Source organism: Drosophila guanche, unplaced genomic scaffold (genome assembly GCF_900245975.1).
Source record: "Drosophila guanche unplaced genomic scaffold, DGUA_6, whole genome shotgun sequence".
NCBI classification, from domain to species: Eukaryota; Metazoa; Arthropoda; class Insecta; order Diptera; family Drosophilidae; genus Drosophila; species Drosophila guanche.
The window spans coordinates 3741922-3761485 of record NW_022995749.1 but is presented as its reverse complement, the minus strand read 5'-3'; the positions used below and the strand labels follow the sequence as shown (position 1 = coordinate 3761485).

The 19564-nt window shown below is 44.8% G+C and overlaps 2 protein-coding genes across 4 annotated transcripts in view; one reads left to right on the top strand and one right to left on the bottom strand.

Annotated features, from left to right (window-relative positions):
* The window catches only part of LOC117585178, a 96275-nt gene extending 77283 nt beyond the window's left edge, over positions 1–18992 (top strand). Inside the window, exons 5-7 of one of the 3 annotated variants that reach the window (XR_004573904.1) lie at positions 988–1103; positions 17035–17069; positions 17930–18992. Coding sequence is in view for 1 of the 3 variants with exons in the window: in XM_034274521.1 (XP_034130412.1) it covers positions 988–1103; positions 17035–17038 (120 nt within the window). In the remaining 2 variants the exon portion in view is untranslated. Of the gene's footprint in view, positions 1–987; positions 1104–17034; positions 17875–17929 lie in introns of those variants that run through there. The other 2 variants (XR_004573905.1, XM_034274521.1) reach the window with 2 other exon arrangements.
* Positions 994–13718, bottom strand: LOC117585177 (dynein regulatory complex protein 1 homolog). Its single transcript, XM_034274520.1, has 2 exons — positions 11345–13718; positions 994–1009 (listed from the first exon to the last, which is right to left on the bottom strand). Exon 1 carries the CDS (start codon positions 13619–13621, stop codon positions 11366–11368), a length of 2256 nt encoding a protein of 751 aa, XP_034130411.1. The 5' UTR covers positions 13622–13718; the 3' UTR covers positions 994–1009; positions 11345–11365.
* Positions 18993–19564: the final 572 nt, after the last annotated feature.

Below are 19564 nucleotides of genomic sequence, written 5' to 3'. Positions count from 1 at the left end.
ACTTGGGTGACTGGGCTAGTGGGTGGATGGGCGTGGCACTCGGTCGCGGCATAGGGTGGACCCTGTTGCGCACACGGCGCTGGTCGCATCTGAGCCGCTCGCACAGCCGCCGCGCCAGAAAGGGAGAGAGAGAGCGGGCACTACAGTCGACGGTGAGTGCGAGGGAGATGCAGCGAGAACGGCCATTTTGGTGGGAGCGAGTGCGATAGTCACCGCCGGCAACAGAGACAACCGACGACGACGATGTCGGCGTCGACGTCTGCGCTGACGCCAACGCAGACAATGGCAGAGACTGCAGCGCTGACTGCGACTGCGGCAGCTGGTCAGCATTGGAGACTTTCAGCCTCAGAGGGTCTCGTCTCCCGGTCTGGCTGTGATGGAATGTTTTCTTCTCCAGAGTCTAGAGAAATGCCACTGCCACGGGGAGAACTCGTTCCAGCTTGAGCGCAAAAGTTTTGAGTGGAAATCTGAGACGGGGAGGCGACTCCCCGGAGAAATCCAGCTGCAAATTTGCAGCACATTGTCCAAATTGATTTTCCAACTCAAATTAAAGTAAAACCAAACGGGTTTCAGCTGTGCAAATGTGCCCCTCGTGCTCGTTGGGCACACCTGACGACCTGACGGCCTGGCAACCGACTTCTGTACGGACTTCATAGTTTGGGTTCAGGTTCAATTAGTTGCCACCAAATGAGAGCTGGGGGAATTACATATCTTGGTTGGCTGGGGGAATAAGTAGTAGATGTAGATTTTCAAAGGTTATTTCTAAAAAGTTAATTTAAATTGTGTTTCCAGACACATTTTACTTAAATATTGATAGTTTCTGATTCCTTTTGCATGCCTGTAAGATTTTGAAGATTTTGAAACATGTATTTTAATACTCCGTCAAATGGCAATTATAATTTCTACCAAATCAACCATATTTTGAGCTCCAATTATATTTTTATGGAAACCCACTAAATCTTCTCGCTTCCTCTCTTCTCGTTTCAGATCTGCGTGTGTGTGTGTGCTAGGCGTGTGTGCGGTTGTGTGTTTTTATGGCATTTGTGGATTATACCCATAAAAACTACACTTCCCCACGGAGATACAGAGCGCACGAACAAAGGGTTGGTATACGAATTTAAATATTTGCTTTTTATTGGCATTTCAGAAATTAATACTAATATGCATTTGATTGGATGCGAGCTTCGGATACGTAACTGGAGATTATATCAAAGGTGCATAAATCATACAGAATTTGATGTAGATTCGCCCCATGGGCGTGTCCAGCCACCGGAGTCGTAAAATCCTTTTGTCTATGTCCCGAGAGACTGGAATAGGGAGAGTTCCGCATAAAGCCTAATTGCAAAATGATTTAATCCCAACTAGCGGCTTTAGGGCATGAATCGATCACACTTCCTTCGACACGGTCCGTACCCGCTCGGACCATCCATTAATGTTTCTCACTTAATCGCTTTAAAAAGCCATTAACATGGCTATAAGTCCGAGCCATCGCTCCCAACCCCCGTGCCACAACTTGAGTGCTTGTCCGACTTCCTGGCTTCGGTTGTCAGCCGCAAGCGACCATTAATGGAAATTCTTCACAGAAATATGAATGCCGTTTGTTTGTTCGGACTTTATGATTTAATTTGGCAACTGCGGCCATTTAATCCCATTTCTAATACGCCAAGCTGAGCCACAAGATGCATGACTGGCACCTAAAAGTGATTCAGTGCCAGCTCTGGTGGGATGCAGGGCTCGGACTTCGCTCCTCTCCGATGTGTGACCATGTAAATATGCATTGCCAGGGACCCCTGCACTGCCGCACAGAAATTGAACGATTTGTGCAGTTTTCATTGCGATTCGATTATGGACGAGGCAGTAAAGTGTATTCGTTATGGCCATTAGTCGCTCGTAAATTGGCGAACGAATGTCGTCCCGAGCCCTGCCTGACTGCCCCTTTCCACCTTGCCACCAAAAGCTTCAAAGTTCAGGCACGTCAATGGCGGAGCCTTCGAATCGGAGAAGGAATCGGCAGCAGCGGGGCAGCAGCCAAGAAGATACTGACAAAGACGTTATTCCAGTTTTTAATCTGCTCAATGGCCGTCAGCGGGGGGTGGGACATACAGACACATGCAGCGGAATCTGAATCGCCATCGCCATCGCCATCGGAATCGGTTTGCGAAGGCGCAGTAATTAATATATTGCATTAAATGCTCGTAATCACACATTTTTATTGGGGAGAGCCAGAGAAGAAGAAACCAGCAGTCGAATCACACTAGGGCGATGCACTTCAGAGTAATGCAAAAACATCGATCCGCTAGTTACATTGAGATCGGAAAAATGTCCGGAAAAAATGGACATGGGTTCAACTTATTTCTCTCAATTTTAGTGATTTATTTAAACAGAAAACTGTAAAAAATATTTAACAGAGTTCAATAAACAAAAATTGTGCCTTGTCTTTGTAGCTGAGTATCCCTACTGTTAGAGTATGTCAAATCGCCTCTATACATTAGCCCACACCTGTGTTGGAGCGACTCTGAGAGCACTCTAAAATCTTGACCGAATCGAGGAACATCGAAATATCAAATACGATAAATAATATAATAAATAATAAAGGTATTTGACTTTGCAATTAGGGAATTTTGAGCAATAAAGTGTTTCGGATGACAAGGTGTTTATTGCGGGCAACCATGTACTGGTTTCCATTAAGAGAATAATAACTTCATATGTACATATATATGTAAATACATAACAGTATGTACATACGCGTAATATATGTATGTTTCAAGCAAAAAACAGTCGGGGGAAGCTGGGAAAGCGTCTCCACCAAACGTATTCCGCAATGGCCGCTTATCATTAAATGCACATAATGTGCTTTATTGTCACTTAAATACAGATTTAAATAATTTTATGACTTCATTTGCTGTGGTCGAGCAAAGCGTCGGCGTAGAGAGCGGTGGAAACAAAGCCAGTGCCAGAGCCAGCTCTATCTCAGCTCGAGGAAACGCAAACAACAACAAAAAAACACATCTTTATAAATAATAATTGTTAATTATCAGTAATCAATGACATTTTCACCCGCATGTGAGCTCATTAGGCTCCGTAATTACAGAATTATTATTAACGGCGATGATCGCTTAATGGTGAAGCAACAGCGGGAATGGCAGATTTGTCAATTATTTCTTAGAGGCCAGACACTTAACAACAACTACGAATATTGCTAAAATACAGCTTAATACAAGATATAGGAATATTGTCATAATGAGGTATTAATATAATGAAATTTATGCAGTTAAATGAAGGATAGTACAAATAGTAACTAAACAAAAATATAGAATAAATAGTAAAAGTAAATTGATTTAATAAATCTTTCACGAAATGCCTTAATAATTTAAATATGTATTAAAAATTGTATATTTATTTAATTTACTTACCAATATTTAGTCTAGAATTGGTAACTTAACCACTTACTAAATTATTGGAAGGTTAATTTATCATACAAACATTTATGCGATTAGTGCTCCCACCTCCCCGTAGCGCGCCAGGAGAGCTCGGAAAACTAATTCGTGTTAATTGCCGACAGAGTACACACTGAAATTTCAAGTGGTAATTGCCAGCTTTTCAATTACAAAGGCATAACAATATCAATATGCCAGGCATTTGCATAAATCGTCCGCAGTCGCGCCGCTCAGACCCGACCCCCTTTGGCTTCTGGCCCAACGATGATCGTCGGAATGTCGGGCGAGTCAGATAAATTTCTCCGCGGAACGCGAACTTGACTAGAAAATCGTTAGTCGAAGTGCGACAGAAATGGCCAGTTAAATAAATCGAAAGATGTCACAGAGACAACGGTTGCGACTGGGACATGGTCTTGGTCATGGACATGGACATGGACATGAACATGCACATGGATGTGGACATGGTTTTGCATTGGCTGTGGCAGTCGCGAGTTTGATATGCAGAACATTCGCTGGCGTAACTGCAGAGTGAAGTGAAGTCCGGGCCGAGCGAGAGCCGGTCGTGGGCGAGTTAGTTTGTTGGCATTTCGCACGCATCCTCCATAAATTAGCGAGATTTATGCCCCGGGGACTTAGATTCGCTAGAAACTGCGTCTAAACTGCGGCGGGGACAGGAATATGATAGGGAATCGATAATAAATTACCCTCTCTGGCGACACATTTCCTTCTCCTTATCCTGCTTCTCTTCTGCATTCGGAGACACACCCAGAAAAGCGGGATTCAGCTCCCTCTCTTTCTCTCTCTCCAGCTCTGTCGCTCTGCGCTTGCCCCATCTCCCTCGCACGCTTATTATGCGCACTCGTTTTCAGAGTCGAAAAATCGATGGAATATGCAAAATACTCTTTGCGCTGGCCGGGCGGGATCCGCCTAAGTCAACACAAAGTCACCATCTGCCTCCATCTCCACCTGCCCACTCCCCACCCCGCCCGAACGACTCCTGGGGCGGAGCGATAGTCCGCACACACACCCAATCCATTCCACTCCTGCTGCCAGAAACTCTTTCGAAATGGAATGTAAATTTGAACAGCGCTTTCTTTGTCTTCTGTCGCAAAAGGGCCACCGAGTTTGCTTTCTGTTGTTTTAAAAAGTTTTGCTCCACAAATACATAAAAACATATTTAAATGTATGTATTTGTGTATGTATATACTGGGCTCCAAGTGCTGCCTAATGTAATCCCCGGCTATCTGTATCTTGCAGATACGCACCATACAAACCACTCAGACCTAGACCCCATCTCAGTGTCAGTCCCATTCCCAGTCCCAGTCACAGTCCGAGTTTTGGTTTCAATTTCGGGCTTGGGCCTGGGTCTGGGCTTTCAGTCAGCCTCTAATGTCGAAGGTGGTCAATGTTGTCCATTTTGAGATTTTAATCGCTGGAATTTGTTTCAAGTCATGACAATTTATGTGACACCCCAAATTTTGACTGTGACACTTTAGAAACGTTTTTATGGTTTATTAAAAAAATATTCGATTCAACTTCGGATCGGAATCGGATTCGGAGTCTCCAGCCTGAGCTCGTTTCAAATGCAAACCAAAAACTAGTTTTTAATTAAAACCCAAGTTGCTCTCTCCCACAGAAGGAGGGGAAGATGGCCGGGAACTGGTACGAGTATCCCCCATAATTGAGCGAGGGATTTGGCAATGTACCGGTGGCCAAGTGGATGGAAATCTCTGTCAGAACACGCCGAGGGCCTGCACTTGAGTCCCTTTTAGGCCCGCACCGAGCAAATCGATTGAAAGCCATAAAACAAAATGTTTATATTTCGAGAAGTCAAAAGTCAAATAGGAAACGTAAAGATCATCAAACCGAACGGTTCTGGGAGCTGCCATTGGTCGAGGGCTCTTTCCTACAATGGCAGGTCGGTCGGGAGGGGAGTTCTCTCAGCACTCGGTCTTAATTGAAATTTGAAATATGGTATTATGTGCGCACTGTTCGGAAACAGTTCATAATGCCGAGCTCGAGCCAAGTCCGAGCACACGGTTCTGCTCTTGTTTATTGAAATAATTATCCAGTCGAGTGTAATGAGTAACTGGCTCAAGTGGAGCTATGTGTGTGTTTCCCAAGTGCATCTTATGCCGCTCCCTTCCTCCAGCACAGTCCCAATGCCAGTGCCAATGCCATGTGCACTTGTCCATGAAGGCAACCCGTGTCCGCGGCCCATGGACGAACAACTACCGCCTACAGCCGGGAATGCTCTGCTTAATCACCTGCAGATGTGGTTTCCGATTGGTTTTTAATTGAAATTGCTTGCTTTCATGCAAAGGAATTCACCATACTGGCTCATGGGCTTTTCCAAGTCCGTGAATCAATTCCAGATCGAGTACACAACCAAAATGTTAACAATTAATTAATTAAGTATATAATAAGTAAGTTTCGGGATAAACTGTTTCAAATTATATTCGCCAAATATTTTTCATTATTTTATTTTGGAACAGACAATTTTGAGCTGTTTCACATTCTAATTCATTTTCAATTAATTTAATCAAAAATTAAAGAATTTTATCAATTCATTAACTGTATTCTTCTCGTTCTTTTTTCGATTATTATCATTGCGACTTCCCTTTACCTGCGCAATCCTGTATTTTGAGACACATTCAGAACCATATAAAATCTATAACAAATTTTGAAGATCCTCCGAGATGTCAGCGATTCACTGATTAACATTTTTGTTTCGAGCAACAAATGGAAAATAAGAAGGGTAAATAAATATATTTGAAAAGGGGAAAAATTGGCTGTGCTCTCTTTCGGCTTCAATCTGGACATATTTATGGTCGAACGTCTATAAATAATATAGATTCCACGAGCATCCCCGCTCCAGCACTCGAGGTGCACCATTTTGTATGCTCATCAGTCGAAATCAGGAAAGCATGTGACTGGCATAAAAATAGAAATTATTCCTAACCGACTAACTAATTAAGGAAACACACTTCCAGGCCAGGCCGTCAAAATGGTAAATGGTAAATGGGAAATGGCAGCAATTTTCACACCAAATGTCCGGCAAGCGGCCGCTGGCCCACCCGCAATTACGGGGCATTTACATAAGCCGTTCATTAATTTTTATTGCACATTTCTGCTATTGTAAAGAAAATGTCAACAAGCCGCTGCTGGCGACACATTTGCCATTTAAATTAATACAAATGCAAAATCCCCAGCAACAGACCAAGAGCCACAATTCTCTCAAAAATAGAGCTGGATCGAGAACAACAGTCGTTGGCGCCCACACAAAGGTCGAGGCAATTTCTATTTTTGAAAGAAACGTTCTGCGATTTTCGTCACATCAAACGATAAGAGCAAATCGTAGATGAGACCAAACCATGTGGAGGAATGTGATGGTATAACGGAATGGAGGAATATTTTAAAATAATTACGTGCTTCGGCCTTAGCGGTCGGAGAAGAAGGGCTGAAAGCACCTCAGGCGTGCAGAATGGTCGGCCGACCAGCGAAATAAGTTTAATGTTAATTTAATTGCATTTTTATTGATAGTAAAAACATTTATGCGGCATACAAAATGAATTATGAGTGAATTGGCAGAGTAGCCGCGGACCACAGAGAAGCACTGCTCTCTCCACGATCCAACCAAAAATCACACACTGAGAGTCGTCAAACAGAAGACGTCCGTGACTGACTCTTGGAATTGTCCAATAAAAAATGTACGTCGATATTAGTCGTGTTTGAGTCTTGCTTCCATTTTGATTGGAGTCAATTAGTAATTTGTTTGGAAGGTATAGAGAAATGAAACGCCAAATTGTGTTCTGAAACTCATTTATTAATACGAAGCAAGGAATCGATCAGGCTTAACTTCTTTCAACCAGCAGAGTACCTTCTTCTATTGGTGTTAGACATATTTTTAGGTTTGTTAAGGTTTTTCTTTACCAGTAAAATCACAATGTATTCGCAGATTGAATCGAATTCTGACCCAAGGACACCGAAATGGCCATAAAGAGTGTACATTAAGGGTTATGCGATTTGCACGGGCCGCATTTAGGGAGCGGCAGGTCCTGCAGCGCTCTGAGTCCTTGAGTTGCGCAATTAGTTGGAAGTTTTTTGCTTTTTTATGCCAGCTGTCGGGTGGTCTACCTGTTAGCCTTCTCCGCGGCCCTTTCCAAATAATATCCTTTCTCCGGATGACGTTTTTTAACTGCGTCCTTGAAGGTGCAAGCAATTAACGAGCCCTCACCGAGGGGAGCTGCTGCAGCTCTTCCCTCGTGCTCCGGCAAGGCAGAGCCCACTTTTTCGCATCGATGAACTAGAAGCGGCAAGTTTGAGTAGCAAAAAAATCGGTAGGGTATTTCTGTGCAGCTTTCCGCTGCAGAGAGCGTCGAGCAGGGCAGTCAGCGAAAGTGAAGCAGTTAAAAGGCGGGAGACGGGGAAAGAGAGATCCGTGCCCCTAGAGGCGGCCATAAAACCTCCAAACAAAAGGTGAGCGGCAGTCGTAAAACGCGACAACATGGTGTGACATTTCGAAGATGTTGCTTCCATATTTTTACCATATCCTGGGCAACTGACGGGCTTGAGAACCATCAACGTGGGCCTGCGCCTTGGCCTGGACATGGGCGAACTGGTCGCCCTGTCGCTTCGCTGCGGACCGCGACTTTTGTTTGGCATTTTATTGTCACTGCCAGAAGGGTTTCCAAGCAACTCGGAAAAAGAAACGAAAATCCGGCATTTTACGGCCTTTTTGCAATTGGACAGTTTAACCCTTCACGTCCATCTGGTATGTTTACTCCTTGGGCATTGTCCCAAGCAACAGGAACGAAAGGCATACACGTTTCGTGGTGCTGCCCGCAACAGCTCCTTTTGATTGTGATTTATGGGCCAAGAATAACCGGAAACTAAGAAAGCAAGAGTGAAATGGCTGACACTTCTAGTGTTTCAATACAACTACAATCGTGAGGCGTAGAAAAAGAATCTCAAGCAACTCTAAGCAGCTTTAAGGATGTACCGGAATCTCCCTTCCATTGATGTCCTTTCAGACAGAAAAAAAACGGAGCATATCAAAATGAAATCCTGATTTCGCAAACATACAATTTGTGGACACATTAAGCCCGCAAATATTTCCATATCCCTACTATCATTCAAAGATCATCCCCCGTCTAGCTACTCTTCTTTGGTTAGTGATAAATTTATGTAAATCATAAAAATAATTCTAATTTAGTTTGAATTATTTTATTTGATTTGAAAGTTTTCTCTGCCTCGTATTACTGGTCGAATAAGTCTCGAAAAGATGGACTATCCGCCGAACAATCGTTTTGCATTATACATTCATTATGCGGCCATGTGGAGTCGCTGCTTAGGGAACTGCGCGTAATCTCAATGCGGCCTCTTAGCCCACGTCACAATGTGGCACGCGATGTGGGAGAGGACATGTCGGCGGCAGATATTGTAGCAGTTGGGAGTGCGAGTGGATAATTTATTTTTGTTGAAGTAATCCCCTGCATAATTACTCGCTCCAACCGATCCACCACAGACCCATTCACAGAGCTCGTAAATTGCACCTGGGGCCGCTGTTGTTCCTCCTCTGTTCCGCCTTGCGGACTGGCCAACGGCCGCCAAGACTGCTCTCAAAGTGAAGCAGGTTGGGTCAAGCCAAGACGGTGGCTTCGGCACGGCATGTCATGTCCGACTGTGCACATAATTGGCGTGCGTTTCCTTTAAAGTCCGACCAGACGCGGCGGGTCTCCGGAGTGGTGCCACAGAGTGGCATGTCCGTTTTCATCTAGTAAAACTCTCTTTTAATGGCCGACGGCGATGATAAGCCTGCGGAGTTTATGGCTCCAGATAGCAAGTGTCAACGTCACGTAAATTCGCAAACAACTAAGGGAATGAGGATGCCCGCTTCCCATGCTCATGGGGATATTAGCGATGGTTTTATGAAGCATATCTGTAGAAGGGTTCTGGTTCTGGCGGGCAAACACTGACGGACCACAGAGCAAGGAGTGTTTAATCTATTCACAATTTATGCGACAGTTTGTCACTCTTCCAGCAGAATCCTCGCTCTTGAATTGAAGCAGTCAACAATAAGTTGGTCAATCGATAATCGGATGACGATGACCCAAGCATTCAATATATACTGCTGCTCCTTCAAGAACACAAACCATTAGGGCTGGCCCCTGCCCAAGGCGCAGACTTGACCGCTTCGATGACCGCATGGATGAGTCACGTCAATGGCTGCAAAACGGGTTTCCAGGCAAGGCCGCCATGCCTCTCTCGTGGCGTGAGGCGAGAGGCAGGCAAAGAAAGTGAGTGAGTGCGGCAGGGAGAAGTGCGCAGGGAGAGTGGTGGATGTGCGCAGGGAAAGGGGATGAAAATCTGCTTTGCAAACTCTCATTTCAATCTATTTATGAACCACAACACCGGAGACTTAAAGACAAAGCCAAACCAGAGCATGGCGGTCAAGAGGCGGCCCTCTTATCACAGCCATTGCCTCCGCCATCACCATCGGTATCGCCATCACCATAGCCGCATTTGAAGTGGTTGATCCGGTTTGTGCGTGGCCCCCTGCCCCGTCTCCAATGCGCTCGCCTTTCGTGTGAATCTGTCGTGTCCCGCACCACTCGTTTAGGGCCCATTTGGGGCTCGTCTGGCCTCGACCAAAGGTCACTCAGGTGCCTCCGCATCCACCCCAGTGGGTCTCCGGCATGTACACAAAATTAATACCAAGCGCCGGTCGAGTGCCGCCCTCTGATTATGCATGCACACTTAGCGCAATCGATTCGGAATCATTCAGGCCCGAAATGGCTCCCGCAATGTGTCACATGCAAATGGAATCGAAAAGTATGTACTTCGATGGGTTCCATGGGATCGATCCCATTTGTACTGGCAATTAGCGTTGAGGCGCCTGGCTATGGTCAATTCACATTAAACTCGGAATTAATTCGATTAATTACCTCAATTAATTCCCATTTAATGGCACATTATACACCGAATATTTATGATCTCACTTTACAGAGAACTACTTAAACTAACTGATGAGGGTGAAACATTTACCCCTTCCGTAATTACATGACATCTAACTGTGCACAATTTATCATTCCCCTAAGCTAAGTAAATACTTTGAGCCAAATGCCAACACAAACAACGTTTTAATTACTTTAATTGAATTCAATTATATATTATTTTTAATTGTATTTTGTATTTTCCATCCTAGCACAACAAGAGAATTAAATACTTATAAATTAGAGAGTTAGTCACAACAAGTGCTACAGTTTGAAATATTAACATTTATGATTACAATTATAATTTAATAAAATATTTATTGACATTTTATAACATAAATTAACCTCTAGGGGTCTCAATTTCGCTCTATGGAAACCATTAATATGGAAACCATTATTAGGCACCCCCCACGTGGTGCGCAGGTGATATTCCTCCAGTTTCATAGAAGTTAAACTCGATTTAAAGCTGAGAGAAATAATACAATCGTACAATAATTTTTATACCTTATACTCAAATATGTACTAGTAAATCTATCCATATTAGAATTTATGTAAATAATGCAAAAGAGAAATAACTTTTTGTTTAAAGAAATGAAGCTCAGGCTTGATCTTTGGTTTTACAAATAATCGCAAGCATATTGTTGGGTCCAAATGCAGTCGCACGATGGGAGAGCTTTTCAAGTGGGTGCTTCCATCTGGTTCAGTCTTAACGGTGATCAAAGCTGGGTGATGTGCGGGGTGTGGGAAAAGCACACTCAGAATTTAGCAATGGAAGTCAATGCCAAAATATGTGCGTCGAAGAATTCGGTGCAGTTGCAATACAATGGTACGAATGAAGCTTTTGGAGAGCTTTGAAATTGGAGCTGAGTTTCCGAATGTTAAATTGAAAGTTATCAATAATTGTGTAGTGTGTGAATATGGTAATAACTAAGATTATACTTTAAACTTCTGCAGCAGATGGCGCAGCTCTTCGTTCTGACGGCGCAAGAAGACAACCTCCGCGTCGTACTGGACGCGCGTCTTCAGCACCTCCACGTAGTGATTGAGGCCATGCTCGAGGGTCTTCCACAGCTTGCACTTGGACGGCGGGAAGCAGCCGACAAACTTGCGCCAGAAATTGCGAATATCGTTGTCGGAGAACTGGATCAAGTTGACAGCGATCGATTGGCGGCCGGGTATGTTGTGGTACATCTGCTTGTGCATCTTCGTCGTGTACAGATTCATGGCGTGCAGGCACAAGGCCGGCTCCATCACCAGATAGTGGTTCTTGCAGCCTTTGGACACTACATGACCCTTCACCATGAACGTATCCATGTGGTGCTCCTTTTCGCGATGCAGCTCCACTTCGTCCAGTTGAGCCTGCACGTCCGGGTCCAGTCGGCTGGACTTCTGGTGCTTCATAAAGACCTCGGCGCACTTGCGCGGACTCAGTCCGCCGGGCTGGCAGGTGGGACAGTAAGTGTAGGGCAGAAAGACCTGGGTCAGCTCTTGGACATCGGACAGGCGTTGAATGCGCAGTGCAGCGAATATGTTGTCCAGCCGCACCAGGCACTTGTCCGCCTCGGTATAGGGCTCGAGTATCTTGATCAGCCGCTGCTCGATGAGAAAGCCACCGCGGTCCGCCAGCTTTCGGACCAGGTTCCGCATCAGGCGCAACGACTCAACTGGCAGCTCCTTGATGTCCGCCTTAAACTTGGCTCCAGTCTTGTTCACCGCACGGTTCTTAGGCACCCGACCTATGCGCAAATCGAATCGCTCCAGGACGTTGTTGTGTTTCAGGCGCGTCTTGTTGATGTTCTCTATCGGCGGAATGGGACGTTGCCAGTGTAGGGCCAGCTGCTGCTCGTGAATGATGCGGTCGATGTGATAGACACGATCCACGAGCACATTCAGCTCCTTAAAGTTGATGTCCCAAATGCGGTTGAACTTCTCATTGTTGTTTAGGCGCGCCTGGTGGGCCTTCAGCTCCATATCGTGAATATTGGCGTGCAGTTTATAGATGTCCTGCGACAGGCGATCTATGTTCCGCTTGCCCGTAACATTAATATTCTTCAGACTGCGACGAGTGCGTCCAATCGATTCATTGAGGCGGGCCACCCGCCGCTTCTGCTGGTTGTTGATGATCACGTTCTCCTCGTTGCGCTTCTGCAGCACCTGATAGTTGTAGTCGAGCTTCTCCGAGTTCATTAGCACGTTGTCGCGCGTGCGTCGCAGCTCCAGCTCCAGGCGTTCGCACTCCTTGTCCAGGCGGATGCGTGTGCTCTTGGTCAACTCCTCCTGGGAGGCGTTGATCTGCTGCGTCTGATTGGCATAGAACTGCTGGCGGGTGCGCACCAGATTGGCCTTCTCATCAAAGTTCTTGTTGAGGGCATCGAAGAAGGTGCGCCACTTCTCCACTGCGCTGACGGCGAACTGCTGGCGCTCCTCCTCGATGGTGTGGCGAAGCATTTGCAGATGCTGCTTGTGGGCTTCCTTCAGCACCTCCACCTGGTGGTCAACGCGCTCCACCAGGCAGCACAGGTCTTGTGCCTGACGCTCCCGATCGAACTCATATTTGGCATTTATGCGATCGACCTCCTTCTGGCAGGCGTCAACCATTTCATCCTTGCGCTGCATTATCTCGGCGATGCGCTTCTTTTGGTTCTCGATCTGGTCCCAGAGCATCATCGGCTCGTTGATATCCTGCAGTTCCGTCCAGCGTGCCTTAATTTCCTCGTACTTGGCCATAGTCTCGATGCTCTCGCGCTGCAGCATCACCTGCGTCTGCGTCTGCTGCGTGGCCTCAAACATACGCCGGTTCAGCTCTCGTCGCTCATTGGCCACACGCACATTGGTGACGAGCTCGGCCCCAAAGCGAACCAGCTCGTCCAGCCGCTGGCTGGACAGCTCCAGTTGCTGATCGATCAGTGGCTTCTCCGTCGCACACCGCTCGGCTGTGCCCTTCGGTGCGGTTTGGAACTGATTGCGCACCCGGCCCAGTATGTTCCGGCGACGTTCGTCCAGTTTGCGGATGGGCCCATCGCAGTGCTCGTTTACGATGAGGGAATCAATGCGCTCGTTGAAGGACTCCCAGCTGTCCAGGGCTTCGGCATCCGACTCCTCTGCCTCCTCAACGCCGATGTCAACGCCGATGTCGGATTCAATGAGCAGTTCCGCGTCTGCCTTGATGTCTTCCTCGTTTTCATCCATGATTCAATCGCTTTGCGTCTGCCTTTGCTTTGCTCTGTTTGCAATTTTCGGTGACACCCAGAGCTGTGTTATGCTCAAAGTAGATGTTTGATCGAGACATCAAAGGTTGCCTGACTGAGTCGATTTCTCAGAGACTCGTGTAAGAGGTAGCTAGACCAGACTTCTGTTATACCTGACTGAAATGAGCGAATAGCAAAATGTTGTTTGAAGATACAACAAAAAAGGGTAAACTACCAAAGAGCAAACTTGTGCTCTAAAAAATGTCATCAATTTCGTACTAGCATCATCCCTGGATTAAAGGGAAGTGAAATTTGCAACCTATCGGACTCTATCGATTATTTATCAGGCGATCTAAAGGATTTTGTGTCCATCATGATAAAAACTCTCACAGGTTACTCCCTCTGCTCCATCGCGTTCTTTTCACCAGTGAGACTTGAACTGGTACAAATGCTGACCAAGAATATACACAAAATGTCTGTTTGTGATCCGGATTCCAATAAAAAAAGACCCTCTTTACTTACAGAAAGTTCATATTATTGAGCTATGTGGAATTGGAGTTCTTTAAATCCTCAGAATTAATAAGTAAGAACGATATTGCGCACTTTATCACTCAGAAGCCACTAAATTGCTGGAAGAAACTTCCCTATACGGACGCCATCTCAACATCATGTGCCGCTCATCTTTCGCAACCAGATGCGAGGCTGCCCAGACCCATAGCTGCACCCTAGGCTATCCCTAACAAGCGCCAGCAGATCCCACGTACCCCATCGCAGTCCCACAGAGCCTCCACAGACCAGACGCCGGCCACGCCTCGTTAGCCGTTGCCTATTGTCGGGGCTGTGCGGAGCGCTTTACGAGGCCATCAATAACAGTCGGAGTCTGCCGTGGAGCAATCTCGGGTGATTCGGCTATCGGCTATCGGAGCTGGCGTTTGCGTCAGTGGCGAAAAATCTTTAAATTGTTGCAAATTTTAGTTGATTGTTGGGGCCTGTTAGCCGGACGTGCCTTTTCCAGAAGATGCTCCATCGGCCATGGGCAAGGGAAGGGGCTGGGAAAGATACATGAGCTATGTGATGGCGATCGTGCCGCTGCATATGGGGAGAATTCACCCGAGTTGCCCAAGCGAATTTTTCTACTTTATTGCGTTCGACACTTTAACGAGTCCAAATACAAATTACTCACGAGTGGTTCTGGATCAGGTTCAGACCGGGAAGACCAGCACAGGCCTGTCCAACAAATGCAAAAGTTAGGCAAAACCATAATTAACAAACATTCGGAGGAATTCGTTTTACGAGCAGCCCAGTGCCAGTGCCAGAGCCAAAGCAGTCCTCCACTTGACACGGAATTTTGATTTATTTCCCCAAGAGCGGACTCACTCAGAGTTGGGAATTGTTGTAGAGACGGTCTGTCGGGGAAGGTTGCGCGGTTGGGCAGCGCAGCAGATGATTTATCCAAGTACGCGACATTGGGAAGCGCGGAAAACTATAGGAAATCCTTTCCAGCAGTCACATAACTCTCGCCGATCGTTAGTCGGACCCACGGCTGATGTACGCCCGCGTCTAATGAAGCCGTCAGGTCGTTGTCACCAGACTTCTCCCATTTGGCCGCTCTACGTGACTGCACCTACGAATTGCATCCAATGAGCCTGGTCAGGAATGAAAGGCATGCAATTGGGCGGCTGACAAGTGAAGGTGACGCTGAAGGTGTGGCTGTGGAGGAGTAGGTGATTTTTCACGGTGGGTAAATGCAATCAACGAATCAATTGTGCTGTCTGCGATTGAATATAGAAATGAAATGGCATTACCCTATTGGGCAAAGCCAATGGATAACTTACCCATGTACAAGTATGCACTGCTCGTGTCGAGCCTTAAACAAGTTCAGCAAATAATTTTCTTGATTTTAAACATTTTTAACAAATTGGGGAAAATACAAACTGAGTAGTTAAGACTTACTTTACGTACCTTAGCCTTGAGTAAAGATCTTCTTCTAGAAAATAGTTCTTAAAACAACAAAATCAGATTACGGTATAATTTACCAACATTAACTGTTGAAACTCAGCATAATCGCAAAGGCAGAGTATACTCCTTGTAAAATCTTACGATTCTTTCATACCAACGGGATACAATTGGATATATTCGTAAATATCCAATTACGCTGAGGAAAGATGTATGTTAGCCAGGACAGTAGCCAGGACACAAATCAACTGCTTGAACTGCTTGATTTGGACTGCTTGACGCTAAACTGGTTTGAAACTTGGTTTGCACTGAAGATGCTTAAATCGATAATTTCGTAGAAAAAACTATACAAAATTACAAAATTACATCATTTTTGTTAAGTCCAATTCAGTTGCAAAATAATAATATTTAAAATTACTACCATCCCTATACTCTCTCCTACAATTGTCACTATTTTAAATGTTACTTTTGCCCAGGCTGCTCTTTGCTTCTAATTGAAGTTTTCCAGCTAAAATGTTATCCGGATAGCCGTTACATCCTCCCAGAGACCAGGTGACGCTCTATCTGTGGGATGCGGCAGCCACGGTGCGTGCGCCTGTGTTTGTCCCACGACAGCACTTGGCCATATTTTACCGCTTTTAAGCAGCGCGTAAATACTCACGCTTACTGCAAGAGTAGAGTCCATTAAACGGTCGTAAAAACTTTACGATTCCCAATATGAGATTCTCTTAATACGATTTTTTATGATATTGAAATCTCCTTTCTCTGCGAGCCCATCATCGCCATCTCCGTCTGGCGTCTCGAGGAAGCCGAACCGGCAAAACCAACCATCTGAGGCCCACAACTCGTGTCTGACTTTGCCTTGCACTTTGCTCAAATTTGCCGGTCTCCTCAGCCTGGGGGAAAACTGAAAAACCGCCTCAGGTATGATAATGGCCGTCGTCCCCCTGGCACTCCACTTCTGCCCCGCCGACCAGAAAGGGGCGGGTGCGTGTGCTTTAATGTCTTGTTGAGGCCTATAAAACACGCTCGTCATCGCATTGCCCAAATGATATGGACTCGCTGCGTCTGCGATGGGGGATGGGATGGGATGGGATGGGATGTCGTTGCAGACTACTCAAATTCGAGCTGCACGGGCTGACGAAGCTTTTGTTGCCTTATTGCAAGGACTCTAAATGCTTAAACTAACAAATCGTAATTATCTGTAAGAAGTCATCAGTAAATTAAATGCTCTGAAAAAGAACAGAAGCACATAAAAAGCATTTAAAACTGCAAAGGATGCACCCTTTGATGCTTACACAATAAGAGGATGGGTAAATAATTATATTAGCATTACATAGAGATCGTCTCCAACTCCTAACACTCATATTTCGACTCCATCTCGCTCAATGTCACTCTCTCTGTTTCAAGAAAAATCGATTTCAATTAATAATTTATCATTTTGGTCTTCTCTTTCAGATGATAATTGGAAAAGTCCCGCAGCCACTCAACTGGTGAGTGAAAATATTAAGTAGATACAAAGCGGAATGGCAGATGGGATGCATTCATTTTTACGATCTTTGTCTTGTCTTGAGTTTTTTTTTTCGACTATTTTCCTGATTTATATTTTTCATTTGTGCAATTTACAAAACGGAGCATCGTAAAAGCAATTAAAGTGCAATAAACGCGGTCAAATAAAACCACTACAAAACGCAGACAGACAGTCGACTGGATAGATGGATTGGGCAGACATTTGGCTTGCACTCGTATAAGTTTTATTGAGTACTTCGGAGTTGACTCGCGAGCGAGTGTGGATGGCACAGAGACCCATATTCCAGGCCAGCCATGGCTGGGCTGGGCAGGGATGCGACAGAAGTGACCTAAAAACCCGACCGTATCCGAGGATTAAAAAATGATAGCGTGAGAAGGCATTTTGTAATTGCCATCCGAATCACTTTCTCAAAACACTCATTCCTACCAACCGCTCATCCATGGATGGGAGGGGGAAGCGAACCGCAAGCCGAGCCAAACAAGCCGTAAACCAACGCTATAAAATTGTATAAAATTAGGGACTGAAACCGATGTGCATCGCAGAAGCGACGGGTCGGGAGAATTTATTTTACAAACAGATACTATGAGCCAGCAAACATCGATACCTCATCGTTGTTTTGAGTCAGATTTGCACTCATTTTAAATTAACCTCAATTCTAAAATAATTATAAAGTGCACAACTACTAGAGTAGGACTTTGGAAGAACGGTTAAACTCATCTATTTACCTTCCTTTATTCTACTTATTTTATGTGTTTCGTTTATTGTTTTACAAGTGTTTCTCATTGCTTGGCTTGGTTTGTTTTTATGCCTATTTTGTTTTAGATACAACCTGTCGCACGGGAGATTACAACGGAGCTGTTTCTTTTATGGTTTGTTCCGCTTTTGTTTAGGGGTCCCGTCCCAAGGATCAGCACGCAATCCCACCTCCAGCTCAACTCAACACGAATCGACTCGACTCGATTCCACTCATGCCGTTATTTCCATCCCTCTTTCGGTTTGCGGAGGCAACTCAAAATAGTGTTTTATTGCTGTAAATTATTCTTTCAGTTATTTACTTTTTATTTGCCGCTGCTCTGTGCTCTCTGGCCTTCCCGCTCGGGCAGCGTTCACCCAGTTTCAAATTTTTATTAGTTTATTACGATTATTATCGTTTAATGGGGCTCGTTTGCACCGCTGACGCTCACTCGTTATTGTTGTTGTAAAAGTTTTTGTAGTTCTTTTTGGTTGCTGCTGCTTTTGCGGTTGAGCAGAGCAACGTGTGAAGGTGTTTTATTATTTGTTTTGATTATCAAAATGAGCATTTTACATTTTTCCGGTCGTTGGGCGGACCACCTGCCCATGGCCCATGGCCCTTGGCCTATGGCTGAATGGCAGTAAATCACTGCCCGCTGTGAGTGCTCCGTGAGCATGTGCGAGTGCACCCAGTGGGGCCAGGCACTCACTCCTTCATTCGCACTCGCAGTACGACCCATAAACTTAAGACAAAGTGTGGCAAAATGCTTAATTTGGAATTTATGAGCAATTAATTTTAAAATTCTCTTGTGTCCGTTAACGCTCCTCCACCACCACACCCCAACCCCACCACGTCTGACACCAAGCCATAAAAGATCCGCTAAAATTTGATTATTTAGCCACTCCGCTGATTGATCATTATTCAGTTGTTATCGCTCAACACGAACACGGGATTTGGCAATCCGAGCCAGGCCAATTGGGCAACGGCCATAAAACTACTCGAAAGCCAATTACAATTGAATTATTCGGGTTGGTCGTAAATCGAGAATCATATTATATTTGACAGCTACCTTAGAAAGAGAGAGTGCATGTAGATAAGGGAATTTAAATATAATATTACATATAGAAAATGTAAACACTAAAAATGCATAAGTTAAGCATAAATTTTAATATATTTAAATGTATTAAGTACTAGATTAAGGTATTTATGTAAAGCTTCTAAGTTAAAATGATTGTGATACTGAAAATGGAAATAAAACATTACAACTGTTCCCGCTTTAATTGTGTATTGAAAAATGTACCTGTATCTATTTATATTTATAATCTTTAGCATCCCTGGCATATACAATAAAACAATGGTAAGAAATTTAAACATATTAATCGAGCTCCAGGATAAATACAATTAAATAATGTAATAATAAATAAATAACAATTTTTGGATGAATTAACCAAAAAATAGCTACAGGCCTATGGCCACAACCCACAGTCCTCTTATCTTGGAAGAGGGCACTTCTGGATGCCATCTTACAGGCGGAGATAGAGAACAAGGCCCGACAAGTGGCCAAGTTGAGAAATTGCAGATTCGTTTCATTTCCGCATAAATTCGCAGCCAAACGAGGAATCTGCTCTATGACGGGGCAGAGAGTGGAAGAGTCAGGGAGGGAAATGTCTGTGTTGTTGTCCAATTCCAATCGTAAATTTGAAATTTTTCATAAAAATGTCATA

Coding starts and splice junctions, on each gene's coding strand:
- LOC117585177 (XM_034274520.1), bottom strand. CDS start 13,621: ATGGATGAAAACGAGGAAGACATCAAGGCAGACGCGGAACTGCTCATT.